Source organism: Oryctolagus cuniculus, chromosome 1 (assembly GCF_051225735.1).
Source record: "Oryctolagus cuniculus isolate XC-2025 breed Fujian yellow rabbit chromosome 1, ASM5122573v1, whole genome shotgun sequence".
Classification (NCBI taxonomy): Eukaryota; Metazoa; Chordata; class Mammalia; order Lagomorpha; family Leporidae; genus Oryctolagus; species Oryctolagus cuniculus.
In genome coordinates, this window is record NC_142867.1 from 33,522,359 (window position 1) to 33,546,243 (window position 23,885).

General features: G+C 52.0%; 1 protein-coding gene and 1 long non-coding RNA gene across 10 annotated transcripts in view; one reads left to right on the top strand and one right to left on the bottom strand.

Annotated features, from left to right (window-relative positions):
• Positions 1 to 1,899, bottom strand: part of LOC149128351 (uncharacterized) — a 44,292-nt gene extending 42,393 nt beyond the window's left edge. For 2 of the 3 annotated variants that reach the window (XR_016217925.1, XR_016217922.1), the window contains exon 1: positions 1,624 to 1,875. This is a non-coding gene — a long non-coding RNA (uncharacterized LOC149128351). Of the gene's footprint in view, positions 1 to 1,623 lie in introns of all 3 variants that reach the window. The other variant, XR_016217926.1, reaches the window with a different exon arrangement.
• A 12-nt stretch (positions 1,900 to 1,911) lies between these two features.
• The window catches only part of WT1 (WT1 transcription factor), a 47,941-nt gene continuing 25,967 nt past the window's right edge, over positions 1,912 to 23,885 (top strand). The window contains exons 1-5 of one of the 7 annotated variants that reach the window (XM_070071864.2): positions 1,915 to 2,779; positions 8,227 to 8,349; positions 8,752 to 8,854; positions 18,118 to 18,195; positions 19,248 to 19,298. In XM_070071864.2, coding sequence (XP_069927965.1) covers positions 2,332 to 2,779; positions 8,227 to 8,349; positions 8,752 to 8,854; positions 18,118 to 18,195; positions 19,248 to 19,298 — 803 coding nt within the window. In that variant the 5' untranslated portion in view covers positions 1,915 to 2,331. Of the gene's footprint in view, positions 2,780 to 6,275; positions 6,541 to 8,226; positions 8,350 to 8,751; positions 8,855 to 18,117; positions 18,196 to 19,247; positions 19,299 to 23,885 lie in introns of those variants that run through there. The other 6 variants (XM_070071860.2, XM_051825688.3, XM_051825683.3 and 3 more) reach the window with 6 other exon arrangements.

The following is a 23,885-nucleotide window of genomic DNA, read 5'->3' on the forward strand; positions in this document are numbered from 1 at the left end:
GGAAAAACGACTTCGAGGTAGAAACAGAAGGTGGGGTGGCGACACAGGAAGAGAGGTCATCGCCCTCACAGGGGTAACGCGGCTGCAAGTAGTTTGGGCTCCCGGGCCACAAAGATCAAACGCACGTGCCCAGTGCGCAGCCCGCAGCCCACTACAGGTTTAGGGCTGGGACGTGCGGGAGAGGAGTGGGAGGAAAGAGTAAGGGGAAAGGAGCCGTCCTCAAGGGCCTTTTATTTCTTTTTTCATTTTTTAAAAGCTGCTGAGTAGAGGCGAAGCGAAGTGCAGCACCAACGCGGCGCCGGGAGGTGTGCGCGACAGCCAAGGTGTCAGGGGAGCAAGCAGCGAGCTCGCGCCGCCGACCCTCACCCACGGTGTCTCCTGCACCTTCTCGGTGCGCGACCCCCAAGGGAAGGAAACTGTGTCCAGCAGTCCTGAGCGGGCGGAGCTGACCGAGGCTGCGTCCACACAACGCAGGGTAAAACCGAAGTCTAAGAAATGTGGAACGGGTCTAGGCGACCGGAGCACTCGGCTTCTTTGACCAACTGCGACGACCTCCATGGTCGCTTCACTTAGGCGCCGCTGGAGCCGCGGGCCCCAGCCCCGGCCTCCCGCGCGAGGCCTCTCAGCAACCGGCTGCTTCCTGCCCCGCGCGCCTGGCAGTCCCAGGCTGCGCCATCGCCGCTGCCTCCTGGCGCTCTGCGTGTCTGTGCGCCGCTGAGGCGCTCCCCGCTTCGGGCTCCAGGCCCTTCTCCTTACCCATACGCTGGTTCCCGATAGATCTTCACTACTTTGGAAGAACTCACAAAACAAAACCAACTCCCCAACACCTGCTCTAGCGCGCGGGGCTCCGGGACAGCGCCTAAGTGGAGGGAGGAGTCTAATTGGCGAAGCCACGCGCTCGGAGCCCCCCACGGTGCGAACACTGCCGCGCAACGTAGAGCCGAGGCAGGCTCTCCCTGTCCCGCTGCGTCCTGGGCCTCGTGTCCATCGCTTTGCTGACCAGAAGCAGAGGCAGTGCCTGGCAGAGCGGCCTCAGGAGCCAACCTCTCTCCGCAAGCATCGCATCCGAACCCTCCCCATTTCCATTCCTCTTTCTCCCTCAACTGGGCGCCGGGATGCTCCGGCCAGAGTATAGGCAGGCTCCGGGTGTTTTCCCCAAGGGTTCTCTTTCCTCCCAAACTAGCCTCGCTTTTCCCGGCTTAACCGCACAACTGGATACTCCTTGGGAGAAAAGGAAAATACGGGCCGCTGGCAGCAGTTTTAGGTAGGCGGCAACCGCCCCCCTCTCAGACCTTACCAACTAACCCACGCCCAGACGATCCAACACGCCCCGCTTAGCGTAACTGATGCCCAGCTGGGGCGCTTTTGCCCTGGGTCTCGACCCCCGGAATCCACAAAGGGGCCGCCCCCACCCCAGTGACCCGAGGATTACGGACATCATCCCAACTCGACGGCTCGTAAAGCAAGAGCCGAAGTCGCGGGCGCAAATACCCAGGGTATCCGCCTCTTTCTTCGCTCCCCTTCAGTTCCCGCCCTCTTGGATCCCACCTGCTCCTCCCTCCAGCCCGCCCTCTAGGATGAACCACCCAGCTCCAAGGATGCAGAGGGGGTCACACGGCTTACCTGGAGGGACTCGCCCGCGGCCTTGAGGCGCCCACACTCCTGAAAGCTAGGATGGGGCGGTGGGGGGAGGGCTGCGCCACACAGGCCTGCTGAGAGCGCGTGGCGGGTGGGAGAGGAGGGTGTCTCGGCGAGGGACGCTCCCTCAGGCCCGCCCCCCCCCGCCCCCGCGGCGAGGGCGCCCCCAAGGAGCTGTGCGCGCTGACCAGCGCGGCTAGGGCTGCGGTGTGAATGGAGCGGCCGAGCCTCCAGGCTCCTCCTCCTCCCCCGCCGCCGGCCCCTCTTATTTGAGCTTTGGGAAGCTGGGGGCAGCCAGGCAGCTGGGGTAAGGAGTTCAAGGCAGCGCCCACACCCGGGGGCTCTCCGCAAGCCGACCGCCTGTCGGCTCCCCCCTTCCCGCCCTACCTCCCACTCACGCACCCACCCACCCAGCCACCCAGAGCCGGGACGGCAGCCCAGGATCCGGGGCCCTGCCGCCTCCTCGCCGCGATCCTGGACTTCCTCCCGCCGCAGGAGCCGGATTCCACGTGTGCCCCGGAGCCGGCATCTCAGCACGCGCTCTGCTCGGGGCCCGCGTGCCTTCAGCAGCCCGAGCAGCCGGGAGTTCGGGGCCCGGGCGGCATCTGGGCCAAGTTAGGTGCGGCCGAGTCCAGCGCCGAGCGTCCGCAGGGCCGGAGAGGCCGCGGGGCGTCCGCGGTTGAGCTGCAGCAGATGGGCTCCGACGTGCGGGACCTGAATGCGCTGCTGCCGGCCGTCCCCTCGCTGGGCGGCGGCGGCGGCTGCACCCTGCCAGTGAGCGGCGCCGCGCAGTGGGCGCCGGTGCTGGATTTCGCGCCCCCGGGCGCCTCGGCTTACGGTTCGCTGGGCGGCCCCGCGCCGCCGCCCGCTCCGCCGCCACCCCCGCCGCCGCCGCCGCCGCCTCACTCCTTCATCAAACAGGAGCCGAGCTGGGGCGGCGCGGAGCCGCACGAGGAGCAGTGCCTGAGCGCCTTCACGGTCCACTTCTCGGGCCAGTTCACCGGCACAGCGGGAGCCTGCCGCTACGGGCCCTTCGGCCCTCCTCCGCCCAGCCAGGCCTCCTCTGGCCAGGCCAGGATGTTCCCCAACGCACCATACCTGCCCAGCTGCCTCGAGAGCCAGCCAGCTATTCGCAACCAGGGTGAGTCGGCGGGGGAGCGCGAGGCGGCGGCGCCGGAGCTGTCGCCGCGCGTGGCCTCTCCTCTCCCCTCCCCCGTCCCGGATCTCAGCTCTGGCCCCGCAGCCTCCGCTATGGCCGTGCGGGTGGCGGAAGCGTTGGCCAGGGAGCGGGGGAGCGCACGCCAGTAGAGGCTCCCGACATTCTCCACAGCGCGGCAGAGCGGGGAGCCTAGCGGTTCGCATGAGCCGGGAGTCCGCCTGGGGCCCCGCGAATCCTCCCCTCACGGGAATGGAACAAGGGGAAGGGTACAGAGTGCGGCCAGGCCTCGGGCCACGAGTTGTTTTTTTTTTTTTCCCCTGCTTTTGGCGCCTCCAAATTATCACTAGGCATTGCACTTTTTAGACGTGTGTAGATGGTGGGGTCAGGTTGGGAGCAGCGCGGGTGAGCATCCCGGGCCTGCCTCCCCGCCCCGCCGCGCCAAAATGTCCAGGAGCTCCCCAGGTATTAATACGGTGCTGGCACACACTGGCACCCAGGAAGAACCGTGGGGCAGTGACCAGGTGGCTTGCCTGAGCCGCGCCTGTGCTGGTGGAGAGTGCGCGCCTTAGGCGGTCTCTCAGGTTTCGCTCAGGCAGCGGCCACGCGAGGCTCCAGCCACGGACAGGAACCCAGCTTACCCGATTCCAAATGCTACCGCAGGCATTTAAGGCCGGAGCAGATGCCCTTGGCGCGCCTCCTCGTAATGTAAACCAGGGAGAGAGTTTGCAACCTGATGCGTTAGGACAAGGCAGGCTTGTTCGCCGTCTTCAGTCGATTCCCCCCGAGCGACGTCGGCCGGTGATTCTCTTATACCCGCGCGGGCGTCCGCGCGCGTGACGTTTGGTCCCGACCAGCGCAGACTCCTTTAGAACGAGCGCCTGTGGTCCGGGCCCTTCGTTTATTCTCCTTGCATGTCTCTGCTGTTGAGAACCTTAAACCGGTTCGGGTTGATGGGATGTTTTAGGAAACGCAATGGCGGACGCTTTTCCTGGATCACCACCTCGCCCAGGCCCAGGACTGGGATGGTTCTAGAATGAGTGGGGTAGGAGGAGCACTGTTGTGCACCGTGTTCCCGAAGTACCAGGAGGCACGAAGTACCCTGAGGCACGGAAGAAGAGGTTGGCTCTTCTCGCTCTCACCTGCGTCTTCTGAAAGAGGGTCTGCGTGGCTCTCCCGACCACCCAGGAGCCCTTGGCCCAGCCGAAGCCGTGGCAAAACCGAAACCATGCAGTTTCCTCCAGAGAAATCTGGGAACCGGGTCCCACGGAGGAACCTTAGGCAGACCCCAGGGCCCCTCTCCGCCTCTCGGGAATGAAGTTTTTGGAACGCAAGGGCTGTTGGAAGCACTTACTGTGGCTCTCAGAGACTCATGTTCTCGGGGCGCTCCACCTCTTACTGTAGGCTGCTGTTAACCTTTATGGAATCTCCAGGTCTCAGTTTCCCCCTCTGTCAGAGGAGAGTTGAGATGGACAATTGGAGGTTGGGTCTGCCCTCAGAGGTGTCGGGGAGAGAAGTGGCAGTCTGACTTCTCCCAGCGCGGGGCTCTCCGTCCAGGACAGAGTAGCGTACCTTAACAGCCCAGGGTTCCAGACGCGCCGCCGCCCGGCAGGTGTGTGACACAAGTCCGTGGGTGGACTTGTGTTATCTGGAGAGACCCTAGAAGCTTCCTATCCAAGACCCCGGGGGAACCAAAGACTGCCGCACCTTTATCTCCGTTTTGAGTCTCAGTTCTGCCCTGCGAATCTTGAAACCTGGGTTCTCTGGCTTTGGTTGGGGCCCCAGTGTCCAGTCTCCTGGTGGGCAGGTGCTTAGATTCCATCAATTCCACCTACATGTAGGGGCAGAGGTGAGGTTCTCAACCAGTGGACACTGCACTCCTGGGGACAGTTATAAGGCCCTTCCAGTGGACAGGCTTCAAGAGTAGGAGTGGGAGACCAGAATGAACAGGTAACTGCATCTGCCTATCCTTCCCAGGGGGAAAGCCAGATGGGGAGATGGCCCCAAGTCTGCCAGCTTAGATTTTTCTCTCCCAAACAAAACAGAAATGGGTTGAGCAGGCCCAGCCCTTGGGGGTCCCTTGGCAGCTGAGAGCTGCAGTGAGATGTGAGCCTATCTGAATGGCCAAAAAGGGAAGGCCCTTAGTGCCTCCAGAGTCCACATGTATTCTTTTGATTTCCCTGGGTTCTTGCAGCTCCCTTAGAAAGCAGGACTTGGCCCAATGCTTGGGGCTAGGGGACTCAAGGGCTGTTCCAGAGAATGGTCATAACTTGCCAAGGCCAAACGCCAGGGGCCAGAAATGGAGGCTGTCTTTGGATACCTATCCTCGGGCAGGGCAGTCCAGGCATGGCCCAAGACAGGGACAATCGCTGATGCCCACTCACACATCTCCCCCTTCCCCACAAAGCTTCACAAGCCTGTTCATTCTCCTCACCCTCTGCTTCTGAAATACAACTGGCATCCCACTGTAAATATTAATTTAGCAGACATCAAATGCCTACTCAGTGCCAGGCACTGGGGACTGAATGGTAAGACAATTAATGGTCTCTAAAACCTTTGTGAGAAGCTCACAGCCTGACACTTAAGGAGACCTTTGTTTTTGGATGAGGGAATGGAGGCTCCAAGAGATGAGGGTTGCAAGAGGTCTCCGTTTGTGGCAGAGCTGGGCTCTGACTCAGAGCACTCCAGGCTGGGTCTACCTCCTCCTCCAGGGATCTTGGCCCCACTGTAGAAAAGGGTTTCCTCTGCCTGGCTGAGGTTTGCTAGGGCATAAGTAGGGTGAGGCCTGAGGTAGCCCCAGACTGAATGCTGGCTTTTCAGGAAGGGGTGAGAGCTTGCTTGCCAGACTTTTGCTGATCCCCTAAGCCCATTGGCCTGCAGAGCCCTAGCAGACCAGGCCTCGGGATCACAGGCCACCTTTGGGTCAGGTGGAGAGACCAGTGTCCTCTGAGGGCCAAAAGCAGCCCTCTCCCAACACCCTCCCCTCACTTGGGACAAGGGATTTCCTTGGCGGACAGATTTTCTCAGATTCCACTGCAGCTGCAAAGTCGTGGTTTTCAGACTTCTCAGCACCTTCCGGGCAGAGCCTGCTGCCCATCCCATCCCATCCCTCGCTTCCCCGGGATTCCCGGGCTCCTCCGCAGCCGCGGGCGGGGGAGGAAGGCTCAGAGCTTGTCTTGCCTCTCTGCGCGGTCAAGGTTGTGCTCCCCTCCCGGACCCGGAGAAACCGTGGGAAAGGCGCTACCTTGGCCGCTAGGGCTTCGTGTTCCAAGGCCTGTGCAAGGAGCCTTTGAACACAGGGCTCCTTCCCGCCCGCAGCTGCCAACCCACCCCCACATCCCCCCGCCTCGCCTCCAGGTCCTCCGCCTCCGCCCCCTCCGCTACAGGCCTAGCGCGGGACCCAGGGATGGCGTTCTCTAATCAGTCCGGCGTCTGATAAGCTTCTAATTAAAAGAGCCCTTACCCGTTCAGCAGGCGCTTTCATCACCACCTGTCTCGGGAGACCCAAGGGAGGGGTTCGAGGACAGCTCCTACCTACAGAGGCCTGCGTGTCCTGTCCGGGAGGGGGCGGGTAGGCACAGACATCCCTGGGCCAGAGTTTTGGGGCGCGGAGCCAACGCAGCCAGCGCGGGAGCCGCCACGGAAACCACAGCGCTCGCTGCGTGCTGACGATTGCGGCGCCAGTCTCCCGGAACCGTGCGGTGCCCCTGGTCACTGCCTGCTCATCGGCTCAGAAATGGAGAAGGGTTTGTCTAGGATTTTTTTGGGTCACTTCTATTTATTCTCCCCTTTTTTTCTTTTTTAAATGGTATTTTAGAAATTCGACTAACCCACTGGGCAATGTTGGTTGCCCGCAGCCAAATTTCGTTTGTAAACTGATTGTTAGGCCTTACACAGGGCTAAGCCTCCGACCCCAGAAGGAAGCCCCTGGGGGCCCCAGCGTGCTCACCCACGACTAGGAGCTAACGGGACGGAGGCTATCTCGGACTACTTGGCAGGCCAGAAGTGGAAGCCCCGTGGGGTCACGCAGAAGGTGCGTGAGACTTAGCGCCCGACTGGTACGGCGCGAGCAATTACCGGCTGCTCCCGCCCCCCAGCTCCCGCCCCCTGACACTGCACAGTCCGGTTGAGCTTCCCTTGTTCCCGAGTTGCGGGTGGACGCGCGTCTTCTGCGGCGGTGGTGGCTGCGTGTTTGTTGCGGTGGTAACGGCTTCGTTGCTCCGTCTTGCCGGACTTCGGGGACACTTGTTGCTAACCCTTGATCCTACCCGGGCAAGAGTAGGGGGCCTGGGTTCCATTTCCCGCACTTCACGCCCGAGAATTCCGTGGGGTTTGGAGACCCTCGAAGGAACTGGTGATGGCCCTGCGGGAGCGGATGTCCGCATCCGGCTGCTCTTCCGTTTGCCACTCCGCGTGGATCTCAGGAACCAGCGCCTTTTGGGTTCAGAGCTTATCTTTAGCCAGAGGATGCGTTGTCCGCAGAGGCGGCCACAGCTTCCAATATAACCTGGCGGGGGAAATGTTTAAAGCGATTTAATAACGATAATCATAAGCGACGTATTCCAACCGAGCCGCCTTATTTCTTATCTCACTCTCGGGGAAGATGTTGCCCTGGATTTCTCGGCAGGGAAACTGAGGCAGAGGGCCCCTAATGCTGCCGTGGAGGGAAAAGGAGACACGGTATCAAACACTTCCAAAAAGAAATCCGTTTTCTGTTCCGTAGAGCAAGGTAGCTGACCACCGAAGCAGTGGTCAGCGCCGGTCCCTGGGAGCCCCAGGTGGTCGGAGGCGGTGGGGGAGGGGGCGCAGGGGAGTGCCCCCTCCTCTCCCCCTCACCGCTTAGCCGAGGGTGTCGGGTGGTGCAGCCCCAGACAGATAACGTTACTCGGTAATTACTCTCCCTATGGAAAGCGCAGGCCCTTTCGCTGGCTCGGAGTAATTAATGAAAGTTGGTGCGCAGGCCCCTGATTTACAGCTCGGAGTCAGCGCGGGGTCAGCGGAACAGATTCATTTCGCTCGCCCGCGCTGGCCCTGCGCGAGAGCCGCGGTGTTTGTTTTGGGGGGGGAGAATTACTTTCTCCGGCGGGGCGGGCGACGGGTTTTACACTTAACTTGCGGGAGGTTCGGGGCAGAAGCGGCAGACGCTGCTGTGCAAGACCGAGGTGTACATAAATTGGGAAAAGGCGGGGGAGACCAGGGTTTTAGTGGGCAGAGGATGGGGAGCCCGTCCCCACGCCATGTCCTGAGGCTTGGGTCTGGCTGCCCGCCGAGAAAGTCCCGGGGGACGCGTGGGGTGGGATCAGCCTCCGCTGGGGATCTGAATGCGTGGGGGTCAGCACCACCCCACGCCCAGAGTCTGGCTCACATCCAGGGGCTCTGTCTCCGGAGAGCCCCGCTGACACTGTGTTGTGTGTCTCTTTGCCGCTCCGCAGGATACAGCACGGTCACCTTCGACGGGACGCCCAGCTACGGCCACACGCCCTCGCACCACGCGGCGCAGTTCCCCAATCACTCCTTCAAGCACGAGGACCCCATGGGCCAGCAGGGCTCGCTGGGTAAGCGGGCGGGAACCACGCGGGTCTTCTTCCGTGCAAGTCCCCTTCCCACTCAGAAATGTCCAACCCCCAGCCAACTGGGGAAGGGAGCAGAGGACATCTAAAGGAACCTTCGAAATAATTAGCACATTTCCACTCTAATATCTTAAAGAAAAAAACAAATTGAGTCTCCTCCCATCGCATCGAGTCTCTCATCCCATCGAGTAGAAAGCGCATTGCAGCCAATTCCCAAGGGTCCTCCCTGTGCGCCCCGCAGGGACTGTGACGCGCCCAGCTCTTTGGGAACGACAGCCCCGCTCTTGCATGCCCCGCACCCTGGCCTCCGCGTCCCCATCTCCCCAGGCTTTCTTTTCTGAGCCTTCGGGGGAGTCGCGCTCACTGTTACCCTTGCTCTTTCGGCAGGCGAGCAGCAGTACTCCGTGCCGCCTCCGGTCTACGGCTGCCACACGCCCACCGACAGCTGCACGGGCAGCCAGGCCCTGCTGCTTAGGACGCCCTACAGCAGGTAGGAAGCCCTGGGGCACCGCGTCTGGGGCCATAGAGGCGGGCGCGCGAGCCAGTGGGCGTGGAAACGTCCCACGCGGGGCAGCCAGGCCTGCAAAGTCTTGGAGGCACAGGATGCCTTTATCCCACCTGGCCACTGCAAATGAAAGCACAGCTCGTTCTCATTTGGAATATAAATGGGAGTAATTGCTGTAGCCCAAGAAGGTCTCAGAGAAATGATCTTTTTTTCCCCGGGGCTTTGCGGGGAAGCCTTTGCGACAAAAAACGCCCTGCGGAGTTGGCTTCCTCTCCTGACTCCCCAAACCCTCCTCGCCCGCTGGCCACACCGGCCACACTGCTTCGACGGCGCGTACCCTAGACCACAGCCTTCTCCCCGCCGCAGCTCTCTAGAGATTGAGTTCGCGGCATCGCTTTGGGAATTTGGTCCCCAGGGCCCGGCTGCGCGCTGGGGCGGGACCCTGGCCCGCGTGCGGAGGAGGTCGGGGCGCGGCTGGGCCGAACGCGGAGACTGCTCCGACCCGCGCGCGCCCCTCCTGTTGGTAGGAGACGAAAGCCCAGTGTCTTGCCCCTCCAAGCGTCTCCTCCCGGCGCCGCGACCCTTCTTCCTTCTCTGACTCTGGCCCCACCTTCCACCTTCTCTCCCCCAAATTTATTCTTCAACTTTGGGTGAACTTGGCCGGCATCCCGCGTCTCCGATAGGGTTGCCTAGTAACTGTGGCGCACGCCCCGGCGGGCGCGGGGCGGGGGCGGGGACGCGGCCGGGGATTGGGCGCGCATTACCTCATAGACCCCCCCCCCCATCCCCCGGTGCTGCGGGGATCCTGACACCAACCGCCCCGAACCCATCCCCGTCCTCCCGCCCTCCGCGCGGGGATCCGGGGCTGACGTCAAGGGAAGGAGGTAGTGAGGTAATGAAGGAAGGAAAGGCGCCTGCCCTGGGAGATTGGGTGGGGGCACGGCGGAGTCTGGGGAGCCTCTGGTCGCGCACGTGGAGGAAGGGCGGGCGCCTTCACGCCGGGAGTCCGCAGCGGCGCATCCCGACGCTCCCGCTGCACCGACTGACCGGGCTCTTGACCATCCGGGGCCTCGCATCCCGGGAGTTCCTAGAAAGGGGCGGGCTCTTTCCTCTCTTTCTGACGCCTTAGGCGCGCGGACTTGGGAAACTTGTTCTTTTGATCTGAAAAATCCGGCGTATCTAATTGGATTTCGGATTGCAAGTTACTGGTTTGTTTTTTGGAACAGAGCAAAGAAACGCTCACAGGTTGCACAGATAGAGATAGAATGGTCACGGCTTCTCCTGACTTTTTTTCCCCCTCTTCGTTGTTGAGCTAGAAACCAATTCTATCTGACACCTGAGGCCCGTGATTCTGCTCCAAGCGCAGCCCCTCAGAGCCTCCCTCCTGGCGGGCTAAGTGCCTGCCAGGGAGCCAGATTCACACCCATTCCCTAGTGTGAACTCCCTTTCCTATCAGAGCTGTGGCAGCCGGGCCGTTAGCATCCACGGTTCCTGTCCACAGCCAGGGTGTCATTGCTATGAGGATTATTCTAGAAGCCATCGGAGGGGTCAGGGCTAACCGCTCTCCAGGGGATGATCTTGGTCCACTTCTTTCTCTTTGGCTCCCTGTGGACTCAGCTGGTGTCTGACCCCAGGCAAGGGGGAGACTGGTGTGAGAATGGGTATGGTGGAAATGGTCCAGGACATCTCCTTTGGCGGTGTTGCATTGCAGTCTCTGCACTGGTGAGGGGCAGCTCCTCCTGTCTCCCCAAGCCTAGACTCCAATGGGACTCCAGGGAGGAGTTCAGGATACAATGATCACCATCACCCCTTTACTAGCAATTCTCTAAACAGGCTCTGTGATGACTTTTGACTTAGGGTTGAGTTTGTGTTTGCTTTGGAAGCAGGAAAAGTTACTCCGATTGTACTTTATATGTTTTCTAATCCAGCTTCTAATTGGCCACGGTGGAAGGCAGTTTTAAAATTTCAGAAATATTTGCTTATCCCTTTCCACTTTCTGATTCTGGAATTTTCTTTGATCCTGTTGTTTTTACATGAATCTCATTGGAATCCATTCTCAAAGATTTCTAAGTAGTAACATCCCCCCAAAACGTTTCTGACTCTTGTAGAAGAGTTTTCTTCCTTGAAGTTTGTGCTGCTGATATTTGAGGCTCCGACTACCCTAAATTCACAATTACTTCATAGCACTTATCAGATAGTACCTCTGCGGTGATGATGAGTGGGCAGACTTGCAGCTGTTTAAAGTCAGAGTTTGTACCCCAACATTCCTGAAGCTATTTCATTTCCATTTTCCCCATACTCTTGAACATGTTTCAAAGGGTATGTGCGTGCTTCTAGCCATGCAGTGCTGAGAAGCATAGAAAATAGGACTGGACTTTAATTGCTTACTGGCTACTGCTGGCCCCTTGTTCCATTTCTTCTTCTGTCTGAAGTGGTGACCTTTGAGGGAATGGCTTGCTTGTGTTCTGTTTGTTTGCCTTGTTGCATTTGATCCCCTGAGCAGACCTCCCAGCTTCTTTTCCCCTGCCCTCTGCCCTAAAAGTGTTTGGGATCTGGTTCCCTTCCCAGCCTGAAACAGAGGCAGTGGTACTTACCTGACAGTCAGTAAGCAGTGTTCCTGTGAGCTTGCTTTGAGAAAGTTCTCAAAATTCCAGTTCTTTCCTTGTCCTCTGCAAGGTTGTCTCCTGTTTCTGTGTAACAGATTTGAGGAGTTCTAGCTGCACACATTTGTGTGTGAATGGGATTGCCCCATGGGAAGTGAGAAGACCCATATAGCCCCACCCCCAGATCCTGAAGAGGAGTAGAGTTTTATCTAAAGTTCTCCAAGACCTCTGCAAGACCTCTGCAACCAGATGCTGCTGACCTTTCTGGAACCCGGCGATCATAGTTGGATAAATGCATGAGTTCATATAACATAATAACTTGGATTTATTGCCTGCTGTGTGCTGTTAAGTGCCAAGTACCTCTTTCTGTTCTCTCATTTACTCCTTCTGATACTCTATGAAGTAGGTATAACAATCTCCATTTTACTGAGGAGGAAATAAGTTCAATAAGTTCAGAGACTCAAAGCAACTTGCTCCGGCTGAGTGAGAACTAGGATTTGATTCTCTGTCTCTCTGACTTCAAAGCCCATCCTTGTGCTGAATGAGTGATTCGGGAACATTCAGTGCTCCCCACCTGGGTTTGTTCCCCTTCCATAGCCCATGCCAGCACTTCTGCTGATAACTAACCAGAGCAAAGGCGGCCCTAGACTCCTGAGTGCCAGGGACCACTGTGAGCTTCTGTAATCCACCTCCAGATGAGCTGGCCATAGGGTCTCACCCCCGATTTACAGAGACAGCAGCTCAGGCACTGAGTGGTGGATTTCCCCAGCGTGACAGAGTGAGGGACAGAATTGCTGGCTACGTTCAGGTAGTGAGGCTCTGGAATCATTCCTGTTACCCTCTGCACCCTGCTCCCTCTCCGGATGGGAAAGTGCCATTCTCTTTCTGAGCCTGCCCATGGTCTTGCTCCAGGCTAGTCTTTGTTTCCTACAGCTGTCAGTTCCCATTATGCATGCATTAATTCTACCCATAGATTTCCATAGAAAGTGCTTGGTGGATTGGGGGCAGTATTTTCCCAGGTGGGCGTTGTCAGAAGCAGACTTGAACTTTCTCCTGAAGTCCTAACTCCCAAAGCAGCTGTCTTCCAAGTCCAAACTCTTCATCTCCACCAACGGCCATGAGCTACGGGGGTAAAGTTCAGACCAGCTGCTTGGAGAGTCTGAGGGCAGAGACCCTTCTCTCCATCCATCTGGACTCAGGAGGAAGGGCTGCTTCCAGAGCCATTCTGGTCTGTGCTTCTCCCCCAGGATCTCCTTCCCAAGTCCAACCTTACTCAGCACAGTTCCCCCCAGTTTCTACCCAGAAACCGCAGCTGCCTGGGACTTCTCTGCTTTCTCCTATTGGCTGTTCTTCCTCAAGCCCCTTCTGTGTCTTTCGCTTGCTGAACTTGGAGGAGCCCCCAGTCCCTGACTGGCCACTTCGTGATTTGAACTTCATTGCGCCTTTGAAAAGTTAACCTGCGCACGGTGTCTGAAAATTGCTTCATGCATGGTGATGTTCTGTGTGTTTTTGGCTCTTTAGTAGTTTCGCTTTTGTTTGATTTGCATGTCTGTCTTTAGCAACTGTGCAACCGCTTTAAATGAGGAGGGTACCTTTGGCTGTTCTTCACCCTTGAACAGGTAAAGCTTTTCCAATTCTGGAAGCAGTAAGTGCCGGGCTGAACATGTTACGTTTAATGTTGATGATTTGCAAATGGTGATGATGAAAGTGGAGGCTGTTGCTAGCAGGTTGCATTTCCTACTAAAGAAACCTCTTGGGATCCACAGGCCATTTGGGTTGGCCTTCCTCATAGATACACATCATGTGGCAGCCCACGCCCAGGAAAATAGAATCAGAATTAATAATGTCTCTTCTCACTTGTGTACCTAAGCACGTCTCACCCAGTACAACTCTGATGTTTGTTTCCCCGGATAGGTAGGCAGAAAGTAGAACTCTGAATTGGTTTCCAGGGTGGTGGGCAGTGTCATCAAAGCCATAAACTTGAATTGACTTCGTCTCCAGGGAGGGGGAACATCTAGTTCTAAATAATCCCTGTAACTTTCGTGCTGAGCAAGTGTTTATTAATAAGAGATTGAAGCCCAGTGGGTTTTTTTCTTTGGTTAGCTGGTGAGCTGGCGAGAACTGACAATACCAAGAGGGTGACTGTGAAATAATTATTCACTGTAGCCTGCTGGGCAGAAATTTCAGGGCAGGCAGCCTCCAAGGCGCCTCGGAGGGAAGAGCGCAGGAAAAGGGCTGCGTGGAAGTCTGGCTGCAGCCTCCGTGTGGGAGCTGCAGTTATCAGGGACAGCTAATCCCACGGAGGCCTCCGTTCTAGCAAAAGCTGGAAGCATCGTGATTTCTGATCACGGGTGCCAGTTACCTCTCTGCATCTTCTTGTTTGGCTTGCTTGCTTGCTTGCTTGCTTTCTTCCTTTCTTCTCTTTCCTTTTCTCTTTCCTTCTACCAAATGCTGCTTTGCCAGCCAGCCACCACGTGCAGAAGCCATCCTAATCTCCACCAGATTAGCTGGGTCTGTTCCAGGGCTGACATGAGCTTTCTTGTTCTGCTGGAGATGGTAAACACACTTAAAGATGAAAATGGGCTTGAATCACACATGCATTTGAAAAGTGGGGGAGTTCTGGTCTAGATAATAGCAGAAGTTTTTTTTTTTTTCTTCCTCTCTTTTTGTGCAGAGGTCGAGAACTCAGTAATACCACAGTCCAGGCCAAAACAAACTCTATATGATCTACTACTGATTTCCTTTTAAGTTCCCCTTTTTGCTAAGACTGACTTCCTTTTATTTTACTCCAACTTGCATTAATCCCAGTTATAGAAGTTTCTTTCCTCTCTCTTGCTTGCCTCCAACTTCAAACATTTCTTACATAGGAAACAAGTGACTGTTTTTTTAAAGGTCTACTTAAAAAAATAAAAGACATCATGACTTTGAGAATATATCTTGGCAGCCTGCGATTTGAGAGTTCACTTCCGAACAGGCAGTTCGACAGCTAGAGCCGAAATGCCTACGTGACCAGTGTGGTCACTGTGAGCCAAGCCACCTGTTTATCTGATCTCCTCTGGGAATGAGGTGGCCGACACCTACAGTGGTTATTTAACAACTGGATGCTTCATTTGCCAGAGGCCACGCATGTTCCTCCAGGGGTGCTGCCTCCTTCCGTGGCCTTCTGTGATGAGAGCTGGGTATTGACTGATTGCCAAAGAGATCGGAGCCTGAGCATGGGGGCCTGGTATTTTTAGCTCAAGTACACATTCTGTCCCTCCCCTCAGCAGCAGTTATTGTCATCGTCGTCACTGATTCCCCATGTGCCAGCCAGCCAGCCAGCCAGCCTGACTGAGCCTGTGCGTAGCCCCAATCAGCAGAAGGCAGGATGTGGTTAAAACTGCGCTCTGATGCTATCTCTGGCTTCAGGAAGCCTCTTGGTAACTTGGGGATTTTCTGAAAGTCCTTCTCTCCCATCCACTCTCCCCACCCTGTCTCCCCTTCTGCAGGTTTTGCGGGCTGAGCTGTCAGGACAGCAACAGTCACGAAGTAGGGATCTTAGCGGAACAGGATGCTTTGGGCATCTTGTACTATTGTAGCCTCGGGGAGACAGAGTGCGCCGCCATGCTGCTCTGTTCTCTTTTACCTCCAGACTCTTGTCTATTACTGTTGTTATATAAAATCCTGAGAGGATAAGGCTCAGAGGCCACATAATGCCAGACAGTGGGGCAGGGCCTGGTTTGCCAGCGTGGGCATCCCTCTGAGCCCCCGCCTCCTCTGAGGGGGATCACAGATACACTTACCTCACCAAATTGTAGTGAGCAGGGTTGACCATGTATGAAAGTGCTGTGCAGAATCTTATTGGTTAGGAAAAACGAAAACATGTTTTCTGTATTGTCTTCAAAGGGTATTACTTTCTCTGAATCTTACAACATTGCTGTGAAATTTGCCAGAGATGAACATTCTTGACAGATGAGAAAACCGAGGTGCAGAGGGCTGAACTTATTGGCTTAATGTCCCAAATCTCAACGATTACATCATGCAGGCTGTACATGTAATTTGAAATTTTCTACTACCTACATTAAAGAGATAGAGAGAGAGAGAGAAAGAGAGATCTCCTCTCTGCTAGTTCACTCCCCAAATGTCCACAACAGTCAGGTTGAGGCCAAACTGAAGCCAGGAGCCAGGAATTCCACCTAGGTCTCCTATGTGGGTCACAGGGACTCAGGTAGTTGAGCCATCATTTGCTGCCTTCCAGGTACATTGGTAGGATGCTGGATCAGAAGTAGAGTAAGTAGGACTTGAATGAGACCGTCCCATACTGTGTAGGTATCCCAAGTGGTGGCTTAACCCACTGTGCCACAATTCCTAACACGAATTATTTTTGGTACTATTGTATTTAACCCAGTATAGCCAAAAGTTTCGTCATTTCAATGTGTGAGTCTAACCAAATTTCGTGCTCCATAGCCTGCCTCCTTTGATCAGTGGCTACCACATTAGGGTAATACAGAGTATTTTTTAAGAACTCACTAAAGAGGATGTAGATATTCATATTTAAGACATAGACTCTGTTTTATGAGAAGTTTACTTCCCAGGGGCCAAGGAAATGCTCTTAAAATATTTTCTGTTTGAGATAATCCCTTACAAAGATTTTTAGGAATCAACCAGACTATTCTTTAAGTCGGTGAGAAGAGTCCTAAATCATAAAGTTAGATATTTGAGATTCATTCATCCTTGTGCATAAGCTTCTGTCACTCATCTTATTCCCTTGCCCTCTTGAAAATTCTCTTAGTCGCAATGCAAGGATGAAATAATTTCATAAAGATCCCACAACCCAACAGGGCCTAGGAAAATTGTCAGCTGGAGCTGAATGATTTTAGTTGGCAAACAATTTTTTAAAAATTAGTGACAAAAATGTAGAGCTGCCTGGGGAATACAATGCCTGTTGGCTGAGATTAATGGGTAGATTAATAAATGGATTGCTTGATGAAAAGGCACAGGAGAACAAACAGCAGTAGAGAGAGATTGTGGAGGAGGCCACTTATTAATGAACTGTCAGCTCAAAGAAAGTTCAAGAAACTCTCCTGTGGTCAATGCTGCAGGCTGGCACTTCTAATAAAAGTTGGGGTCCTTCAGGAATTAATTACACCGGCCTTACAGCAAGAATTCGTGGAATTGCGAAATGTAGTGGCACAGACCAGCACGGGCTGCTGTTACAAGAGGGGAAGCTGTAGGGGAAACTAATCATTTTTTTTTCATTGATATGTAGGATATTGTAGTAGCATAATAGCCAGTCAGACACAGGGGATGAATAATGGGGTCCAGATATATTCTGACTAATGAAACTACGCATACTTTGAGTTTGAAGTCACTTCACTTTTCATATGCAAAATTCCCCCCTGGAACCCTGATTTCCTCTTTCTCCTGTATACCCACCACTAAGGAGTTTGAAATCATTTTCAGAGTGATGATATGTGAGTCAGATGGACTCTACCATGATTTATCAAGCTATGTGGAAAGAGCGCACAGTATTCATTGATTCCACGTTGCTGTAATTTCCCGCACTCTTCCCCAGGTTCTCCATTTGACCTGAGAGAACCCTCTTTGAATTAAAAATTGGTGTTGCCTCTGCCCAATGAAGCAACCCAAAGGAATGCCATGGCGAGACGGAGGTTGTGCAGGATTCGCAGTCTGATATCACATGTTTGATATTGAATCTTTCTTATCTCCTTTCACTTCTGCCGTGAAGGTAGAGTGATATTTTGCTTCTGTAATGTGTTTAGACCAAGGGTTCTCAGAGGAACCATTAATCTTTTTGGTCTTGAATTTCATAATTAACCATTTCAATTCAGACCTGAATTTATTCCCAGTAACACTTAGTAATTTAGGGGATTTCTGCTCATTGTTTTATGTGCTAGTTTTCTAGGAATGAGAGAAATATAAAGGGGGAGAGGACAGCTTTTGTTGGTTTACGTGGTGCAGTATTTACTCCTTTGGGATCTTAATGTAAGTGATCAACCCTTGTTTTCCCTAATGGAACTGGGCTGGGCTTTTTTTTTTTTTTCCTCATTTGACTCCATTTGACTTGTTCCAGGATTATAGAACATATAGAGAATGATTGCTTCAGCTGTGGGTAGAGTTTATCATCCCCTTTCTTTGCCGTGTCATATCTCTGCCTATGAGGCCATCCATCACCCATCACTCTGACTTTTCAGGCCCTCATAATCCACATGATACTTATCCTTTTGATTAAAACAACTTAATGGCCTTTTCACGAATAATTAATCTGCTGTCTTTTTACTCTCAGCTCCAGGCTTTTAACTTTAATGTTGAGTTATCCAGCCTGTGTTGCCTTTCAAAGTTTCACTCCCTTTAGCCTCTTCCCCTCCAAGGTCTAATACCCCTTTAGAAACTTCAGTGTTTGCTATACTAAAGGTTTTTAAAAGCTTCCAAATTACTCTCACATCGTTTCTGCTGGTGTGAGGTGAATAACAGCAGAGCTCATGGAATGAAATGAGAATCATTTCAGGCCCACATATTCTGTCATTCTGGGGAACCTGGGCTCTTAGCACTGGGAAGAAAAATTCAAACTGCATTGCTTTTGAAGAAAAAAATTGTGGATCATTTTGTGATCATGTTTCTAACTCTGGATGTTTTTCCTTACAGCGACAATTTATACCAAATGACCTCCCAACTTGAATGCATGACCTGGAATCAGATGAACTTAGGAGCCACCTTAAAGGGGTAAGGTTTTCTCTGCTCCTGGGACCTTTAACAGTAACTTATACCTGTCTGAACCATTCTCAAGATGCCTCTAACTTACAAAGAGAGTCGTTCTAGAAAAAAGGGGCATAGTTCTCTGTTGCATTAAGATGCTGTCCTCCCTCCCCAGTTGGTGGGTTGTGTTCAGGATCAAATTTTCAAAAAACATAAATAGGGGAGGTTTTTGTTGGGAAGAAGGGAGTTGAGGATAATGAGAACACACTCTGTGGTTTTTCCCTCTTGAGTGTTTTAGAATTAGTTGTGTCCATTCAACCTCATTTAATGTTCATGTTTTGCTAGCGCTATCATAGATTACTGTTATACTAGCTAATCAAGAAATGCCTTGGATGTCCAAAGTTCAGGATCAAGTTTATCAAGCTGCATGATGATGGTTTGGACAATCCAGAGTCAGGTGTTCGCATGTCTGGTTGCACCAACTGGTTTTTTCACATATGTGACACAGTCACAATAGGGGGAATACAGCTATGCAATCTAGGCGGGAGACTATGGTCTTTGCACCTACAGATGAAACCAAGGAAAGCAGGCAGGGCTCGCTTTCAGTACTGAAACTTACTTTGGCTTTTCTAACAAGTAAAGAGATGAACAGTAGAAAACAACAGCCAGGAAGTGCCTGTGAGGTATCAGGTGTTCTTCTAAGTCACCTCATCTTAGCTTCCTAACAACCTTACGAGGTCTGGGTACTGTTACCCTGTTTTGTAGAGGAGTACAATAAATCAAGCTCACACAGTGAAGTAACTTCCCGAGTTTAATCCTGCTCACTGGTGGAGCTGGAATTCCAAGCCCAGATCAGATTCCAAAGCCCAAGCCCAAGGTCTTTCCAGCCTCTTTGTGGTGCCGTTCACCTCACCCACTGGGCCCTGTTGCTGGAGACTTTAGCTGAGCACTCTCGATGGGGCAGCCAGCTTCATGGCACTGCCTCTGTAGTGGTTTCTCCTTGGATTCCGGGGCCTGGGGGGCTAGCCAGAGCCATGCATGCTCCATTCCCCATTCCCCCACCTCTTCTTCTCTTCTAGAGTTGCTGCTGGGAGCTCCAGCTCAGTGAAATGGACAGAAGGGCAGAGCAAGTGAGTGGACCATGGGGGAATGGCGAAGCAAATGACCTGGGGCATACAGGAGTTAGGGCTAACCTGGGTGATCAGGGTAGCAGTTGGTGGCTGGGAAGGCTCTGTCTCCCCTTCTCTCTGCATTTTCTTGCTTGCCAGAGATGCACTGTGGGCAGAATGGGGGTGGTGCCCCTTTTCATCACCATACCCCGGAAAACCAATTCAAACAGTGATATGGTAGGAACCTCGCTCATTTCTGTGTGAATGTGCCATAAAATACAACATTTGTGGTATTACAGAAACTCCTGTTAAGTCAGTCAAGTCTTGATTTACTTAACATGCTTGTCCTCTGTTTACCTTTAGACCTCAGGGAGAGGACTTACCCTAAGTCTGTGGTGGGGTTGTGCAGATTTTTTTTTTCTTTTTTCCTTTCATTCCCAAACATTTGTGTCTTCCCTAGCCGATAGCCTGCACCCTTAGGACATTTCTGGAACTGTGTCCTTTTTTGTTTGTTTTTAAGATTTATTTATTTGAAAGGGGAGGAGGGAGATCTTCCATCTACTGGTTCACTCCCCAAATGGCCGCAATGGCCAAAGCCAGGAGCCTAGAGCCACACCCAGGTCTGCCCCATGGGTGACAGGGGCCCAAGTACTTGGGCCATAATCTGCTGCTTTCTCAGAAGCATTGGAGGGAGCTGGTTCGGGAATCAGAGGAGCTGGGACTCAAACCAGTGCTCCCATATGGGATGCTCACATGGCCTGAAGCAGCCTAGCTCAGTGTGCCACAGTGCCAGCCCTTGGAGCTGTTTTCTGTTGATTTTACTTCCCCTGCTTGAACACAAGATCTAGCCTTCGTCTATCTTGTCCTCTCATCAGCCCAGTGCTATGTTTTGTATCATCCTTCAACGATGAGCTGAGTTGTTTTTCACCTTTCAGATATTATTGTTAGATCTTCTCTCTCTCTCCCACCTCCAAATTTTTCTGCTGTTTTATCCAGAGCTCCACTTCCTCTCTGCATCTTAAAGTAAAAACCCTTCTGTGGTCTTAACTTCTTTTTCTCTGTATTTCCATTCAAGGGGCTGCTGACAGTGTTAGTGTTCTGTCTATGTACCTACTCTCGGCTTCTCTCTTTTGCCTTCTTGGTCCCGCTCTTTGAAGATCCTTCCCTTTCCTTCTTTCTCCTCTACTAGGAATTTAGTGACTCTTCCCATACTCAATGCCAGGAAGAGGCAGAGCAGGATTATGAACTGAGGAATATGTTTCGGTTTTAAAATAAATTTCATGCTGGAATACAAGGTTGTTTGGATTGTTTCATTACAAAAATTTCAGCTGTGGAACCTTGGTGTGTTTTTGAATTTGCGTCTGTCCATAGTTAAGGTTGTGTTGATGCTTTGCAGGGTCTTTAATCTTGTGATGCTATCAGTCTCAATCAGAAACTGTACTGTAAGGATGAAGCACAATGTGTGAATGATTTGTTTTTATTCAATCTTGCATGAGAAAAACTCGAGTTTTCATTCATCTGTTACATCTTGGGATAGGGTTTCTGAAATAAAGTATGTTTTTTGAGTATTAACTTTATCCAGGGGGTGACATAAAAAGGACCAAATGGCCTCACTAGATGGTTGCTCTCGGCCTCACGAGATGGTTGCACAGAAGAGAGCAAAGAGTCACAATTACTGACATCACATACACTGTGCGTTTATCCCTTTTCAACATATTTTAAGTCTAACTTCTGCTTGCGTTTTGTTAACTGAACATCTATCTCAGGATGCAAGTTGCCATTTTGAGTCCTGTCTGAAGGGCTTTGCTTACAACCTCTGTGGCTCCTGTATCAGCCTCGGGATAGTGTGATCAGATTCATCTTTCCCATGAGATTGACCCAACCAGCCAAGGTCACATAATGAGTATCAGAGGCAGTTGGCATCCACTTTGACTCCAGGACCTGGGTCCTAGATTAAAGTTTCCTAAATGTTTTAGATTGTGGCCAGTTAGAATTGCCCATTACACTGAAATCCAGCATAAGCACATATGCACACACACAAAACACAGATTTTCACTAAACAGTGTTCTTATGCTGTGTGTATTGATATTTTCTATTGTATTCATATCATTTTTTAAAATGGTGATTGTTGGGTACTAGATTGATTCTGCAGCCCACTGATGTGTCATGACCCACAGTTTGTCTCTCTCTAGTTCTCAAAATGATGACTCCTTAGCTCTTTCTGCTAAGCTCACAAATTAGCAAGAGAAAGATTCAGTGGAATCTGTAATTACAGTATGAAGTTTGGCTTTTCCTCTGAGGAGACAGTCCGGGTTGTGGTTGTGATTCTCTGTGATACCATATTTACTTTCCTATGGTACAAGAGCATGGTTAACATAGAAAATAAATTTGGGAAATCAAAAGATACTACATGAAGAAAGATCAAATAACTTTGTACTTCCGTCTATAACTAGTGCCTTGATACTAAGAAAAATCAAGGTAGATGTGGAACAGGAAAATTGATGATTTGAGTCATGCATCTTTGAGAAAAAAAGCTGTGATTTTTATGTCATTCATAAATAAATGAGGCATGATCAATTTCTTGTTAAAAGATCGTGTAGCTCAGACTTATCCCCACTAAATATTCGATTGTGTTTTCTTTCCTTGCAAAGATCATCATTATTATTATTGTTTAAAACTTACTTCACAAAGAATAGGCATGTTGCCTTGTGTCCAGAGCAAGTCCCTGCAGACATCTTTTGTTGGATGCCCAAGAGCAGTGTTAGGACATGTGAGAATAAGATTTAAGTAGAACACAAGCTGGTGTGAAAAACGTGATATGGTGGTGGAGTTGGAGTAGGAGATGCTGACTCCTGCCTCTGCCTCTTCTCTGAACTCGCTTTCTAATCTCTGCATGCCCATTGGGATCAGAGCTACCCGCATGGCCTCAAATGAGAGTGTGTTTGTTGTCTTGCATGTTGAATCGAAGAGAAGGAGCTTGATGAAAGCACTTCTCTTGCCCTCACCCACAAACCAATGAAGTTAGTTTTATAAAGTGGGTCCCTGGAGGAAAAAAAATTGCTGGAGAATCTTTTGAAGCAATAGTCCCCCATACTTCTCTTTATGAGGCTCTGCGTTGTCTGCTTTTTGTTTGTTTGGCAACATTTTCTGTGTGTGTGCTTACTGACTGCTGATTTCCTAAAGCTGCTAAAACAAGGCTTAGCTACCCTGTTGGCGTCTGTTTTGTCTCTTCTGAAGAAAATATCCTGCAACATGGAGAAACACATCAACCTTGACCGCAGTCCAAGTTATTAAAACAAGGAAGAAGTTATTCTCTGGGGACCTGGGTAGGGGGAGTGGGAAATGGAACACAATAGAAACCTTAAAGGAGTGCTGAGCAAAATGAATGTCCCTTTGCGGGTCCAAGAAGTTCACGGACCGTTGGGAACACAGAGTGTTTGACCTGTGGATGCTTGAAAGGAAACACGAAAAGACTCAGGATGAGTGATACCGCGCGCTTGGGTAGGGCCAAGGCTGTCGAATCTGGAGAAGATCCTCGCTAGACATGGTCTCATCCCAGAGAACCTGTGCCAAAAGAGATAGCTGTCTTCTCTGGCCGGGAGCTCCCATCCACAGCCCAGCACCTTCCCTCGCCGCGGTGAACATAAGGTATCCATCCAAGAGATTTACTTCTGGAAAATAGATAGCCTGCTTTTAAGTGGCTCCTGGAGCCTGAGCAGCCAGGCGAAGGTGCAGAGCCCCAGTTGTGTGAATATCCGCAGTTCTGTGATATCAGCATTCCTGAGCCACTCCTCCATGTCCACCCCCAGCAAAAAGCTGTTAATTTCCTCCTTTGAAATAGTTGCATTTGTGCTGTTTAAACACATGAACTGTTTAAACAGTTCTTTCTTTATTATGGCTTCCTCTGGACTTGGCTGGGGTTTGGCTCTATCCGCTAGAACAAAGAGTAGAACTCCTGGGTTTGTTGGAGGTGGGGACTCCTGACTTGGGGCTGTGTCTTTCACTTAGAGTGAAGTCATTTGGAAGGTGCTTTGCCCTCACGTCTCTTTCTTGCTGCTCTGTTTCTCTCCATGTCTGCTGGCCTTTCACACCATTTTCTGATTGGGCATGTGTTCAATTAATGTATTTAATTTATTGATTTTTCATTTTATTCGAAAGGCAGAGAGAGACAGATACCTTCTATCTTCGGGTCACCCTCCAAATGCCTGCAATAGCCATAACAGGTCCACACTAAAGCTAGAAACCCTGAACCCAATCTGGGGCTCCCACATGAGTGCAGAGACCCAACTACTTGAACCATTGTCTGCTGCCTCTCGGAGCATGCATTAGCGGAAAGCTGGAATTGGAAACGGAGCTGGGACTTGAACCCAAGCACTCTGATAGGGGATGTCTCAAGAGGCCAGCATCTTAACTGCTACATCAAATGCCTACCCTTACTTTTTAATTATATAAGTAACGTGTGCAAATTGTAGAACATCTAGAGAATACAACTATACAGGGAAAGAAATTGAAACTCTTCCCAGTGTCCCAAGACTACTATTCGTATCATGCACACTTTGAGATCTTTTCTGTGTACACACATAGACATTTGTGTTATTTTCTTATAAA